The 15,524-nt window shown below is 37.0% G+C and overlaps 1 protein-coding gene and 1 non-coding gene across 2 annotated transcripts; one reads left to right on the forward strand and one right to left on the reverse strand.

The window, feature by feature from the left end:
* The first annotated feature begins 2,467 nt into the window (after window positions 1-2,467).
* LOC149015216 (small nucleolar RNA U30) lies at window positions 2,468-2,556 on the forward strand. The gene has a single exon (XR_016173825.1). It is a non-coding gene; the product is annotated as a small nucleolar RNA U30 (small nucleolar RNA).
* A 4,200-nt stretch (window positions 2,557-6,756) lies between these two features.
* Window positions 6,757-9,364, reverse strand: LOC149015217 (transcription factor bHLH63-like). The gene is made up of 7 exons (XM_089157180.1): window positions 8,466-9,364; window positions 7,987-8,238; window positions 7,743-7,877; window positions 7,574-7,645; window positions 7,144-7,356; window positions 6,931-7,033; window positions 6,757-6,808 (listed from the first exon to the last, which is right to left on the reverse strand). The coding sequence occupies exons 1-7, from the start codon at window positions 8,949-8,951 to the stop codon at window positions 6,768-6,770; spliced, it is 1,302 nt and encodes a 433-aa protein (XP_089013306.1). The 5' UTR covers window positions 8,952-9,364; the 3' UTR covers window positions 6,757-6,767.
* Window positions 9,365-15,524: the final 6,160 nt, after the last annotated feature.

Consider the following 15,524-nt stretch of genomic DNA (forward strand, 5'->3'; position numbering starts at 1 on the left):
AACTATTTACTCATCAACCCCTTCTTTCTCTTTCTTTCTTTCTTTCTTTCTTTCTTCTTCTTCTTCTTCTTCTTCTTCTTCTTCTTCTTTTTTTTTTTTTTTGTCATTTTCTTATTTTTCGAGGCTAACTAGATTACGAGCAAAGAGAAGCAAAATCGTAGGGATGAAGCTCAGATGAGTGGTTATTTGCGACGGTGGTTTCAATGAAGAGAAGCAGAGATGAAGGGAGAGTGTTGAAAATAGATTCTGTAATTTCGAACCCTAATTGCAAAATCTAGTAGTTCAGAGAAAAATGCTTATTAGAAAATTTGAATCTCAACCCAAGAGTTGGAATTTTTCTATGATTAAAAGCCTAAAAAATAATTGTAGAGATCATCCCCTTTTCTTCTGAATTAGTGTTGGCTCCTTTCAGAAGCAGAGTGCGCAATTGACTCCGTTAGCGAGAAAAACTCTAACCTCTCTCACCCTAATATCACAAAAATCCATTAAATATATGCCAAGTTTTTGGCATGGAGAGAGTAAGGAAGGAGTAGCAAGGCAGATTCCGGCGACTGGATGTCAAGTTTGGTGAAATTTCGCTTGAACTTTAATTTTATTTTGTAGTTCGTAGGAAAATCACCCATTTGCTGGCGACATAGATTTTGGTGCCCAAAAAAATTGGTTGCTTGGCAAATAGGCCGAAATTCGCCTAAAGGTAGTATCGTGCCTTCAAATATCAATCCATGTCTGGCTTTAGTTAACAAAGGGTGGGTGAAAGGAAAAAAAAATGTAGGCTCATCTACAATGAGGTGAGGGATGAGGAAAAGAAAATGGATGGATTATATAGAAAAATGTTAAATGTGGGTCAGGCTTTGTTGTTTTTCATTTTTTTTCTCACAAAAGTCTACCTATTTTATGAGGTTTGCCACCTCACTCCCCAGATTTCTCACCCCATGAAAAAAAAAACTTCAGTATTTCATGTAAAATTTTGTTCTTTCAAACTTTTATCCATTCACATTTATCCTAGAAAACAAACACGCGAATGGTTGACAACAGAATGGGTCAAACGGAGTGGAAGGGAGTTAGGGAGGTCATCCTAAAATTAATCAAATTAGTCAGTTTGTGATAAAAATAATAAAATAATAATCAGTGTATTTTTAGATTTTTTTTTTGTTTGCCAACCTCGGTTTTCAAGGCTTTGCCCTGACTAATCCGGTGTTTGACCCGGATCGCACACCTGGCTGTGGTGGGTGAGTCTTCCAGCGAGGTTTCAATCCCGGAACCTTGCTTAAGCAGACAAAACTGCTTACCACTTTGACCAACCCCGTTGGTTCAGTGCATTTTTAGATCAATTTCTCATATAAATGCTATTCACTTTCCTCTTTTTAATGTGTATAAAGGTATTTAATGAACAACTAAAACAAATGTGGGATTGCGCGTGACCGAAGTAACTGTCAGAAATTCAACGGTTGAGATTCAATTTTGACCGAAATTTCGGATTTAACTGTCAGAAATCTTGACTTGACAGTTTATTGCGCGTGATTCAAGTAAAATTAATTAAATCTACCCTTTTTGATAGATATTGTCATAAGTGCTCACAACACTAGCTTTTGTTGTTTTAAATGCCACACGCAATCACGGATGACGTGGTTTACTAGTTTGGCTATGTTAGGACTTTGCTTGGTCCTGCGCATTAAATGTGTAAGATCATCAAGTCGGCCGTCAGATCGAAATTTTGATCTCAAATATTGAAATTCAACAGTCGAGATTTAATTTATACGGAGATTTCGAATCTAATAGTCCAAAATCTCAGCTTGACTATTTAAATTTGTATGACCCAAGCAAAATTAATTAAATCTATCCCTTTTTGATAAATGTTGTTACAAGTGTTCAGAACCCCAGCTTTTGTTGTTAGAGTAGGAAAAATTGGGAAAATGTAGACCTTGTCATTGTAGTATCCATATTTCTTAATAAAGAAAAAAAAAACTTCTCAATATCTAACGGTAGCGGAGGAAACCCTAACCCTAATCTCACGTTCTCCAATAGGAATCGTTTAATTATAGGGTCGGCCGCTTGATTTGACCAAGCACTTCACTATCTCATACCATCTATCTATTTCTATGCTGCGATCATTCCCTGTTTCAGAAAAAAGAAAAACAGAAGTCTATGGCGAGGGGGAGCAGGAGGAGAAGAAGGTGAAAGTGGGAAGAGCTCTGTGAAACACAGGGTGGGAAAGGTATTTTTCTCAGGAAGGAAACCCTTTCCTACACCTCCCATACCGTGGGTTTCCCATTGTTCCTCCCTCTTTCCTTCCTTCTCCACAATTTTCCGTCCCTTGATTTCGATCTTTATTGTTAAAGTATTTCACTTATCTTACACTAGTTTCGTCAAGAACTGATTTTTCCTGGTTTGCTTTGCTTACCTGCTCGTTTTGATTCTTATGTTGTATTACGCAGTTGGTGGTTCTGGTTTCTTGATAAGAGGAAGGTGCGATGATGAAGCTTAATATCTCGTTAATCTGAACGAGTGTGTTAATGATGACACTATTCTCATCCATTCATTAAAGAGTTTCTGAGCTCCTTTCTTGTTTTCTTCTTTAGTATTTCCCCAGATAGGTTGACTTCGATTTCAGGGGTTTTGCTTCATCTTCTGATCTATGAATATTAAACCTGATGAATTTGCAGCCCATGTAATTTTGATTTCTTATCCCATCTTTAATTTTTATCTACCAAAACAAAAACCCATCTCTAATTTTTAATAATCCATCTGAAAACTAAACAGGTATACCTTGGGAAAAGAAAGAAAATCCAAAAACCATTAACACCCATAAGTCAGGTTTCTAGTAATCATAAACGATAGCCTCCAATTCTGAAATGAATCAGAAAGTATAGGTCAAAAGCCCAAAAAATTCTGTTCCAGATGAACTAGATCACTGCAGGCAGGTCGGCGCTGCAAGCCTGCAACTGATTCTGACCCAAATGGCTGATTTGGTTAACCCAATCCCGTTCCCCCGCCCCTGGTTTAGAGTGATGCGGAATTGTAGAAAGTAAAATAATCTGAAAAAGTTTTTTGATTATCTTATGCTCAGATTTAAGTTGGGTTGACAACTACTACTAAAAACAGTATTTTGACTAGGGTGCAACTTTGGCCTCCGCCACCCTAACCCGTTCTAAACCCGAATAGGGCTTAAGCTCATTCTCAAGCCCAAATATTTTAGCCTTGACTAGGGCCAAGTGCAGCTCTGAGAATACTCTTTGGCTTGTCGGACCCGTCTAAACCTATCCCTGATTTTGTCATGATCTTACCCTTGATTAGTCATACTAAAATAAGGTCAGTCAGGGCGAAGAATAGGACTAATCAGGGCTAAGAAATAAGAATAGAGCCAATCAAAGTCAGGGACAGGGCCAAGGCCAATCAAGGCAAATGACATGGCTAATCAAGGCTAGGGACTGGGCCAAGGCCAATCAAGGCAAAGGACATGGCTAATCAAGGCTAAGGGGGGGTCCTCCTTTTTTTTTTCTTTTTTTTTTTTTTTTTTCCGTGGCCTTGAGCCAACTGCCTCTATTTGAGACAAACCAATCAATGGGACAATTAGGATGGGAATGGGATTGGCTTGCCCTTGTAGGACTTAGGATCAGCCCTAAATTAGGGTCAGGGCAGGAACAAGCTTAAATCACAATATATAGGGTTGGGCTTGGAATTGGGATTGCAAAAGCCCAGCCCAACCTAACCCTGTTGTAACCCTAATTTGGATGAATTTTATGATAATTTAGCCCCTCTTCTCCTCCGCCTCCACATCTTAGCTTCCTCTTGCACCCTGCAATCCATTGCCTGCCCCGAATATTTGGCCTTGAGAATGAGCCTAAACTCTTTTATAATACGATAGAATTCTTTCATTTGTTACTTTTTCAAACCCTAATGATATGGATGATTCGGTTCTTCATCTTCTGTATTTCTAGTGACACAAGTTTCTCTTCATCTTTGCTATTTCTAGTGACCCAAGTTCCTCTTCACCTTCTCTATCTCCAGTGAAACCCTAATCCCTATTTTTGTGAAAGAGGCCCCTATTGTTCCTTCTCTATCCCATTAGTAAGATAAAATGCCTGCTAATATTATTTCTACTTCCATAAACAAGTTTTATCAAAAACCTATAAAAGTATTTCTGCTTCTAAAAGCACTCCAAACTACTTCCAATGTTTCTTGAAACATAAAACACTTGGGTTATGAAATGGGTCTTAAATTTTCAAACCCATCTTTGAAACTATATTAACATTTAGATCCACCTGAAATTAGTGATTTCTTAGCCCAACTTGCTCAAAAACTGGGTTGGGCTTTATCAGGCTTTCAGGAAGGGATAGCTAGCCTGGCTCAAACAGCACTTAAAATATTGGGAAATAGAGGAACAGATGTACATGAACAAACAGAGCTGTTTCTAGTTTCTAGTGTATAAAACAAACAACAACTCTCCAATAAATAATGATGTTAACTGTAACCTGTCTCACTTTCTGCTCCATTAACCGCACAAATCTAATCTAGTTAATGGGCCAGAAGAAATCCCACAAATTGGGGTCCGAAATCTTAGTTATTAGTACAAAAGATAACTTAGTTTTGAAGCATTAATGAAATATAAGGCCCCTAATCAAGCACCAAATCATGCATTTTAGGTAAACTTTGGGCTGTAATCAGATTTCATATCATATATAGTAATTGGTGTTAATACTATTGCTATTATCTATCTAATAAAGTTTCCAGGAATAAAATCAACACTGGATGAGGATATACTCACTTTTGGAGGTTGGACTGATGCTGTTTGGAGCTACTTGGATGAAACACTACCAAAGATTAATGAGGGGAAGGAAAATAATGAAAGTTACCACCAAAGGAAGTGGAGCCCAGTAGAAAATTGAAAAGGGCAAATCATCTCTCACCATCCAAACAGAGAGAAAAGAAAGAAAGAAAAAAAGAGAATCTTTAGATATCTTGGATTTGGATGAGGCAGGCAAGAAACATAAATCCATTGCAATTTTATATGACTTTCTTTCTAAAGAAAAAGAAGGGGGAAAAGCTCTTTTGAAGAATCCAAGGACAAGAGAGAAGTTGCAGTGAAGCTGCAAACAGCATCTGCTGGGCCCTTAGCCGCAACTGAAAAGCTCCTTTCTTCCCCACTAAGGTAAAGCCTTGGAAGCAATGAAGAAGATGCATGGAAAGGGACATCTCTCTTTTATCATCTACTTCTCAATTAAGATCAAGAGGAAATTATTCAGATATCGATTTAATTAAACTAAGAGACAAAGATCTTTTATACACATAATGACTCGTGGGGTTTACACTGACACATTCTTTTTGTATGAAAAAACTGTATGTAGTAATACATAGACAAGTTCCAATACAAGAATAAATGAGATAGCTCAATTAAACTACTTTTAATCAATTTCCAAGATACACATCCCATAGATAGAACATGGATTTCTATTGCAATCCAGGGATGTCCTTATCATGTCCAACCATGAGGGATGACAAAGGGGGTAAGAGTACAAAGTAGTTATGTTGTGTGGGTCTATGGTTGTCTAAGGTAGAAGGATAGGTCATAGTTTTGTGACCCTTGGTCTCATTCAAATGACCCACAGCCTTTGAGGTCCTTCAATGGCCGCCACCTTCATCCACGGCCTTTGAGGTCCTTTAATGGCTGCCACCTTCCATTTTCCATTCACACTCTTAATGTTACCAAATCCACGGCCTTTAAGGTCCTTCAATGGCCGCCACCTTCCATTTTCCATTCTCACTCTTAATGTTAACACATCCACGGCCTTGACGTCCTTCAATGGCCAGTCACCTTCCATTTTCCATTCTCACTCTTAATGTTACCACATTCCATTTTTATTAAGAGATTTGTTTAGGTCCATAGTGTCTTTATGTATCAGTTCTTCATGCACAACATATGCTTTTAGGTTTGGTATTATAGTTATCCTCATTTATCTATACACGAGAGCGATGACAATTATAATCCTACATTGGTTTGTTTAGATCTTTGGTGCCTTCATGTGTGATGAGTTATCTTCACTTATATCTTTATGATATATAATTTGAGGATATATAATTTAATTAAAAATATAACATACTATACAAATGAGTGTAGTAGGTAGGACCTGGAAACTGTTTTATCAAAAGAAATATCAAATTTAATTTTTAGATTTTATTTTTGGATGTATGACCTCAAATGGGGACCTATTCCACTATTAGCAAATTGCATTTGCAATCCCTCTCAGTTTGGTCACCATCAATCTTTTTTGGACTTGTGGTTGTGGTCCTCTCTCCTCTCTAAGATGTCTTCATCATTCCATGTCAGGCATGAAATGCATAGAGTATATACAGATTTTGATGAAAATAGTGAAGGGTATCATTATTATTTACCTGTATTCCTAGACTCCATGGCTTCTTGAAGCTTTATAAGCAAAGATTTCATGAACATTTCTACTCGTTTGAGTAAATTAACTCTTTACCTCAAATTTAAAAAAAAAAAGAAGGAGAAGCATGTATAGAGGACAAATATTGATTGTTAAGAAGGTATAAGATGACTGTTATTACTTTAACAACTGCAGTTGTACATAATTACATACAATGATACACATATATCTTGCTTATCTCAACCAAGCTGAAAAAAAAAACAAAAAAGAACAAAAGAAGAGAAAGGGAAAAAGAAAAAAAAAATAAGGAGAATAAAGAGAGACTGAAAAGAATCAGGGTATGGCCATGAGTATATATATAGACTAATATATGTTATCTGCTCCTCACATCTCCATCTTTAGAATGTTAGCAGCTTCCAAGGTGCCTGCCAAAATCAATTTACACATCAATTACGCTTTATTTAGATTCTAATCCTATGCAAATTAAGGAGAAAAACAGATGTATTCAATCAAGAGAAGGGGAAAACAGAACAAGCTCAAAAGTTACCTTGGAACTGTTGGGATGGGAAAAGAGTTGATCTCCCTTGATATTCCACATTAAAGAGGCCTTGTAAATCAGTTTCCCAAGTAGAAGAAGGAGGTTGAACCTGCTGTAATGAAATGTAATCCTCAAACATTAACTAGCTGGTTTTGTACAGGACTAAACAGTACAGTGAGAGAAGAGAAAAGGAGGGGAAAAAAGTTTTTAAGAAGAAATTACATTGAAGCAGGATGAATCTAAATATGATTCTGGTGCTGTAGACACAGGAGCACTTGTGGTTCTTCGAATTGTCATTTCAGAAGGATTTATTCCCATATCCAAACCACAACATGAGACCACCTGCTGCACTGGATTATTAAATTGATGGTAACCTGGATTTGTAAGTTCTGAAGAAATCCCCAGAGGAAAACTAGTGGTGCTAGCAGGAAACATCTGTTGTTCATCAATATACAATTAGAAATAACATATTAGATTACTGACAAAATTTTGATACACATGTAAGTTCTGAAGAAATCCCCAGAGGAAAACTAGTGGTGCTAGCAGGAAACATCTGTTGTTCATCAATATACAATTAGAAATAACATATTAGATTACTGACAAAATTTTGATACACATACAGGATATTGGAGTGAGAAGGCTATGTAATCACCTCTTTATTGAACATGTTGTCCGTGTTAATATCAAGCCTTGGATTCACAACAGCAAGTTTCATGGACAAGAACTGCATTTGATTGTCAAGGAATTAAAGTGGATAAGGAGATTCTAAATGAAAATAGATTACAAGGAACAACAAATTAAGTTGCAGGTCTATCTATTACCTCTACTTGTCTCTGGAGCGATTGAACATAGTTGATGATTTCGTCTAGCATTCCAGCCTTTCCTGTGATCTTGTTGCATCCAGGAACTAAATCTTGCAAATATTTCATTCTCTCACTAATCTTTTCCCTTCTCACCTAGAAGATAACATGTAGGTCAGAACTTTCCCTTCTCCAAATTCACAAACACAAACACAAAACATATTAATGGGAAACAAAGAGGGTTCAAGAGGATTCCTTCACTCACTCTCTCTGCTAAGCTGTGGCTATCTGTGGCCTGCCCACGACGCGCTCGAACATGAATGTAATCTGGTTTTTTAACCTCAGGTGCCTTCGAATCCTCTTTTGAAGTATCAGAAGGAGAAGTTTCATTGTTAGCAGCAGCAGCAGCAGCAGCAGCAGTAGTGGTGGTGGAAGAAGTATTGTTTTGCTCTGTAATCCTAGATTCCACCTCTTCATCTTCTTTGGCCCTCTTATCTTTTGCTTCCTCTGCACCAACCTGGGTGTATCCAACCAGAAAGAGTACTTGTTAGATAAATTCTCACAAAGCGATTACACAATCATCATTAATACCCAACTAGAAAAATTCCTCTTCGTTCTTAACGTACACGTAGAACTTTGCCTTTCATTACTACAAATTTCCATTAATAACCAATCAATGCTACAAGCCCAGAACTGAAAAGTAGCAAAATAGGAGATTCAAGAAGAAATTGGGAAGAAACACACCTTTGGGTTGTGTACTTTATCCATTTTCCTCTTCTTGAAGCTTTCTCTCCCAACTCTTGAAGTTGTTAACACAGATTCTCTCCCTTTCTCCTCTGCCACAGACGGTGGACAGCTTGCAGTTCTGGAAAGGGAGAAATCCATCCCAGTACGATCAGTGGCATACCCAGGAGAGTGAGACACGAATCCTGTTCTGGGTATTGCATATTTCCCCAATTCCGGCCAAACATTTTCTGTACTAGGGTTATCAATCAACTCCTGAAACTGTTGCATCGTCTGATGAGCTGATTGCTGGAAGAAATCGCTGAATTGGGTTTCATTTAAATAGCTCTGTTGCGGTTGCAGAGGGAACTGAGGTTGTTGTTGTTGTTGTTGTTGCTGTTGCTGTTGCTGCTGCTCCCATTTCAGTTGAGCTCGTTGCCTTTCCAATACTGTGATGTCCATAACTTTCCCGACGAGATTCTCTGGATTGTATTGGCAATGTAACATCTATGGCAACAAATCTCCAAATAAACAGAGAAAAAAAAAGTGGGATTTCATGAATAAAGGTAGTGGTGTAAGAGATTAGGAACACTTGCAGGCTTTCATGCAGAACGCATGTTTTCCAAAAAGTCTCAGAAGCTCTTCAACTGCTCCACTGCTTAATAACTTTTCAAGAGGAAATTGAAGCCCCAGTAACCGTTTTTTTTCGTGTCTGAATAATCCAGAGGAGTTGAAGAGTGACAGGGAATAAAAAATAACAAAAAAAAAAGCAGAAACTGAAAAAGAGAACCTGCAAGGCTGCAAGTAAAAGATGAGCATCAAAGGTAGTATATATATATGAAGAAAAGTTCGCCTGAGCGTCTGACATAAACCGCCGGATTCTGACACATTTTACCGGAATAAATCACTGTGACTGTGAGAGAGAGAGATAAGACCCTGACTATTTATAATCCACAAGAGAGAGAGGAGTGGACGACTAGGGCAGAGTGCCCTTACACGGGTTGGTGGGTCCCACTGACTTAGGGTTGGTGGGTCCCAACAGACATGACTGCCACGTGGGCATGTCCAGAAAACAGAGAAATGGATAATTTATATTAAACCTAAGCTGGTATTGGGATTTGGAAGTCCAAAAAGACACCGTCCCGTGAAGGGTGGCGGCACACGTCGACCGTTCCTTACGTTGTTACCCACGTGGGTCCTTACACGTGGCGGACTTGGACGCTATTATTTCGGACATGTCACACTGCTTACGTGGATGTGGTTACTTGGTGAGACGTAAACGAAGACTATTTTCTTTGTTTGACGATGGGACCTACATCTAAATATTAATAAAATAATTTTTAGCACAGAGTTTATATTTATTATGTGGTGAAAAAACGTCAGCAGAACAGCGTGTGAATTGATTCGAGAATTAAGAGTTTAAGCTAACTGGTCCTTAAAAAGAATAAATAAAATGATTATAAGATCACATTATTTAATTACGGTGGCCTAAAAAAATCCTTTTTCTTTAATTTTCTATTAAATACAAGGGTTTGTTTGTATGTAATTTGCTAAAAATCTTGGCTTTGCATGCATTTATGGATTCAACTCCATGAATGTCCTAATCGAGCTGAGTTTTATTGTTTATTTTGATGAGTACAAATTCCATGTCTCATCTTTTACATAATCTAATCACTACGTATGTTTAAACTAGAGTTGGGTCGATGAAGTTTATGGTGGAAAATTGAATTCCCATGATAGGGTGGTCCATGAAAATATATGAGATTTAGGGTTGATGACTACCCATGTCTATTCAAGTAATAATAAGAAAGAATAAACATAAGATAAGTAGGCAATTTGGCAAGATTAGTTGTTTTATTATTCTTGAGACATGTTTGTTTGTATCTATACGGACTATGGTCAGAGTCAGTGCGTGGCTTTAGCTCTTTAAAGGGAAACAAACACCAAATAGAGGTTTTTAATGCTTATAGAGGATCTTAAAATGGGCATCAATAATTAATCAGGGAGAAGGTCTGGACAAGAAATGACATGAGCTTGTCAGGGTGAGGTGGTATCAAAGCATTTGATCTATGACTTCTAAAATGTGTATGACACTGCAGATGCAACTACTTTGAAACCAGAACTTAGAGAGAAAGTGATTAGAGAGGTATAATTTCCATTGGTGGGAACACATCCAGAGAGGATGAATGCTACACTTATTATCCTTTCATGGGTCCCCTGATATCTCTCCCCCATTACTTCTCTCTCTCTCACCAAATTGCAGACATGGACAATCAAAGGGAAATGGGTCCCTCTCTCTCTTCCCAAAATTCCTCTCTATCATTTTCTAGGTGGACATGAACAGCAAAGAGAGAAATTCTGTCTCAACTTCTTCATTTCTAGATGTGGATCATCCAAGCTACCATATGACTGCACCATCTTGAGATAGATTGACTAAGAAGACCCATCAACCAGTAACAGAGAGTACTGTAACAACAAATATGGGTCTTTAATTAGTTACCTTCTCTCTGCTATAAGCCATTGATTGGGAGGTATTGAGATAGATATTGATACAGAAAAATTCAAAAAATCTTTGATACTCTCAGCAGTCCATTGGAAGTGTCGAAAATGATATGTTGGTTTGCAAATATTGTTGGAAACCATTTTTTATCTGGATGTTCTCTTTAAAATATCCGCCCTTATCTTATCCTTTCCTTGGATAAATAATAGAGATAATAATAAAGATAAGAGGAAAGAGTAGAAGCCATGGTGGGTGTTGGAGAATGGACACAGCAGCAGATCCAAGGTATCTAGAGTAATCCTCCTTCCAACCCCACAGACATTAAAATTATGGGTTAGCATTGAGAGAACCAACAACCTGCAGATCTCTCTCTTTCTCTCTCTGATCTCACACACAGAGAGAGAGAGAGAGAGAGAGAGAGAGAGATCACTTGCGGTTTCATGCAGCTTCTCCCTCAATCATAGAACACAACAACATGCATGGGCACTTGCAGTTCATCACTTCGCTCTCGCTCCCAGATTTGCAGAAGAAGGGTCTTATGCAATATATCACTGGAGGCTTTGCCATATGATGTAATTAATGCGTTGGAACCTGGCGTGCTGCATGGCTAAACTCTGAAATGAAATGAAGAGTCTCAGTTCAGTTGACTGACTTCTCTAATTCAAGGCTTCCAGTCTTACCCAATAAAGACTGCCCACGTCATTATTTCCTTATCCCATGTGGCTCAAGCTGATTGGACCTCTTCTTAAAATCTTTCTTCATATCTCCATCTTACACGTCTCACCAACAAATAGACAAAGAAATGGACTGCTGTGGTTATTTTGACGTCTTCTTGAATAATGTAACTCTTTAGCTATGGCTAATGCTATTCAAGGGATCAGCAAATTGCTACATTGGGGCCTGAATTCTTGTACTTGATTTTAAAAATGGACCGACACCGATATAATTTGGTAGATGATCTAAATAACCTGATTTAGGAGATCTCTGATGGAAGTAGAGAGTTTGGCAATTAGTTGAAAGAACTCTATTCTTTACTTTCTTTTTTTAGAAAGTGTGAAAATTCTTCTTCTACATTTGTGGACGTAGCACAGCGTATTGATGTATAAACTATGTTAAATATTTGTATTAATTTGTTTTGTTTTGTTTCAATTTCAATTCATGATTTCTTGGTATTTGTTCTGACATTAATCATCAAAGATAAGTTTGAACAATAATTTTGAAACATATTAGAGCACCAAAACTGAGTAGTAGAAAGATAATGGACCAAATATTCATTTTTCATGGTCCATAGTAAATGAAAGCACAAGGATAAGGAGAGATATGGATTGTAAGTAAGAACTGTAGCTCTCTATGGTTTGCATGTGAATGAATCAAAATGTAGTCAAAGACAGCATATGCCAAGCAAGGAACTTATAACCCCAGAAATATAAATGACAAAAACACAAAGACTTTAAAAAGATATTAAAAAGTATTAAGAGAATATAAATAGGCTCTTTAAGATACCATTAATGCAAAATGTGATACCATTGAGATTAGCTGCTGTAGTTGTGTCTGGTAGGAAAAGAAGTTGGTGACCATATTAAACTAATCAGCAGAGAAGGAGAGACAAGATTAAAATAGACTTAAAAAGGTCTGAAAAGAGATTTGAAATGATATGTTGATGGTGATGTGTTTGTATAAATAAACTATATACTTACTGATATTATCAAATTTGGAATTTGATTGAAGAGGGCTTAGGAACAATAGAGGATAAGTGATGGGAACAGAAGACCATAGATTAAGATATGTTTGAAACCTTCCATCATAATTTCATATGGGTTTGTCTCCTAAGTTCTTGAGTCTTGAAGTATGACCATTCACCTACCACTACAATATCATTCTCATATCAACCCTTCTTAACATTTCCTTTGGTCCCCACAAGTATATCTTTTCAATGGTACCAAAACTGAACTTGCCATCTTTATAATCTCTTCTTCTAAATGGGTTTAGGGTTTGCTTCATGAAGATGCAATTAATGAAACTTTATCTTCTATATCAGTTGCACTTGCGCCGCCTACGCACAAGGTACTTCAACTTGAAGCAAAGACCAAGCATTTGCACACTCAACTCCTCCATATACATGCATGGGAAGAGAAGTGTGAAACCACTTGCTCATTAACAAAAAGGAGAAAAGGAAAAGGTTAAAGAAGAAGGCTGTTTAGGTGCATGGATGAATCCAGTTGAAGTCCCCACACACTTGGTGTCTATATTTTTGTGCTTATGATTTTATAATCTAAGTAGGTGGGGAGGAATATTGTCTCCTCTCCTAACACATATTGTTGTCTAGTGTGCATTCCAACACTAACACATGGTGTTTAATTACATTAATTAATTAATACATTGTTTTTGTCTTTCTAATAATATATTATTAGGGTATAAAACTAATCTGAAACATTTTTTTGAAAAAGAAATCCATGTTTGCTGTTAGCTTGGAACACTGGGCATGGTTAGGCTTACTGTGTTATATCATTCTGACAGTGGCAGCTAGGTTAACATTAAAATATATCTTATAGTGCCTAAATCTTAGCTTCATGGTTAATTTGTATTATTGCAACTAACAGGTCATGGGTTCAAAACATGGAAATGAACCCTAGGAAGGTAAGATTGCATGCATGTGTCTACATATTTCGACCTTGTAACAACAAAACCCTAGATGGTTTTCTTTGTCCGTATGGTAAAATGAGTTATTTTTCATATGTAACTTTTTTAGTAGAAACAGATAGCGAATAATAAAAGTTTTCCAACAAAGGAGTGAAGTAGCGCCAAACAATCGTGTATGTTTACGATTATACCCTCGATGCTAGGTGATCAGCCACAAAGTTAATCCACGTAAGAATATAAGACAAAATACGATCCTTAAAAGAAGTTCTTGAATATTGAATATCTGTTAGGATACGTGCTGTGGCCAATCGAGGAGTCCCAACCACTAGAGACACGGAAGAAATGAGCTCCATGGAGTCTACTTCAAATATCACTCTTCCATAGCCTTAGAGACCACATGCAACATGGATCTACATCTTCTACTATTCCTATCCCTTGCAATTCTTAGTAATTCGTATCTAAGATTCTAACACGTTGTTGTTAATTATCCAATGGTTAGAATTAGAACCTAATTAGGAATTGAATCTAATAAATTCTTAAAAATTAAGCCTCAAAAAAGAGAAAAGACGAAATTAAGAAAAAATTTAAGCAAAAGCTTTTCTTCATCTACAATAAAGAGATTCATTCGGAATAAAACTTAGATATAATTATTATTTCCCTACTAAAGAATGTCAAAACCTAGATTATTTTTCCTTTCAAACTTCAATATAAAAAATAAATCAAAACATCCTGTTGTATAACATAGGTTTAGCAAAATATCGATTTTTTTTGCCAAAGGTTCGGTACAATATTCACCCTTTCATTAATTCCCTTATTTTAAGAAGATATCTGAAGGTGATTTTTAAGGTATGTAACGGAGAAGAATATAAAAATCTATTAAGTTTAGAAAGATGAAGTTTAAACCACCAGTTAGCCAATATTATACCTACTCATCAAGTTAGAATAACTTTGAAGATAAGGATTTGGTTGAAAATCTCAGGCTACTTTCTGATGGGGGTAAAACTATAAATAAAATTAATTTACCATGCTATAATTCAGAAATAAGAAAATAATCTAAACTCATTTATAGTCTAATCATGGGTTAATTTAACAAATTTTAGCTTTTCCACTAGGAGATTTTGTTTTTTTTTTTTTGCTCGCCCATAACCTCTTCATCCACCATCATATATGTTTATGATTAGACTCCTGGGCAGATGAGTTTTTACTTTTACTCTTACATCTTCGATCATGAAATCAAAATCACCACCAGCCTAAGATTCTCTAACACAACCTTTTTGGATTTTCTTTTCTCCTCTAAGGAAATTCAAAACCTTCACTCATTTTCTTTGTCAACTTTTAATTTGAAATTTCTCAACACCTTTACAGTGTTTCAGTGGAACATAGTTGGTCTGATTGGGTACTCCAACTGTAAAGATGCAAGGAGAAATAAAAGTCTACAGTCATAATGATGGTCGATCATGGCACTTCAACAAAGTCAACATTAGTTTAGAGACAACCAGCTGGATTCCTTAGAAGCACTTTTTTTTCTTTTTGAAAATTCTTAGGGGTTTTTTTTCCAATCCAGCTTGAGATCCCCATAACTGAGAAAAGGTCTTGGAGGCCCAAGTCCATCAACAGAAAGTCAAGACTCCTCATCTTGGGCTTGGGGTGGGCCAGTTATTTTCTTTCCATGGTTCTTGGAAATTAGTCCGGACGATGAGTTCGACTTCAGTGCTGCACATTAATTCTACAGCACCCAAACAATTTCCCAGATGATGGGCAAAGGTCTGTGCTTTAGAACAATGGCTGACGTGGCACTACTGCACCTGCAGCGAATGGTCAGATCGGCTTAACTTGTGCAAAATCCCAAGTGAATTGATTGAATCGGTTCGTTTGGCAAAACCGGTTCGAACCCACACTTCACTACACATTAGAAGTGAGGCCCACAAGAAACCTATTGG

This window comes from Hakea prostrata, chromosome 5 (assembly GCF_041222555.1).
Source record: "Hakea prostrata isolate BN-2017 chromosome 5, UWA_Hpros_2, whole genome shotgun sequence".
In the NCBI taxonomy this organism is placed as follows: Eukaryota; Viridiplantae; Streptophyta; class Magnoliopsida; order Proteales; family Proteaceae; genus Hakea; species Hakea prostrata.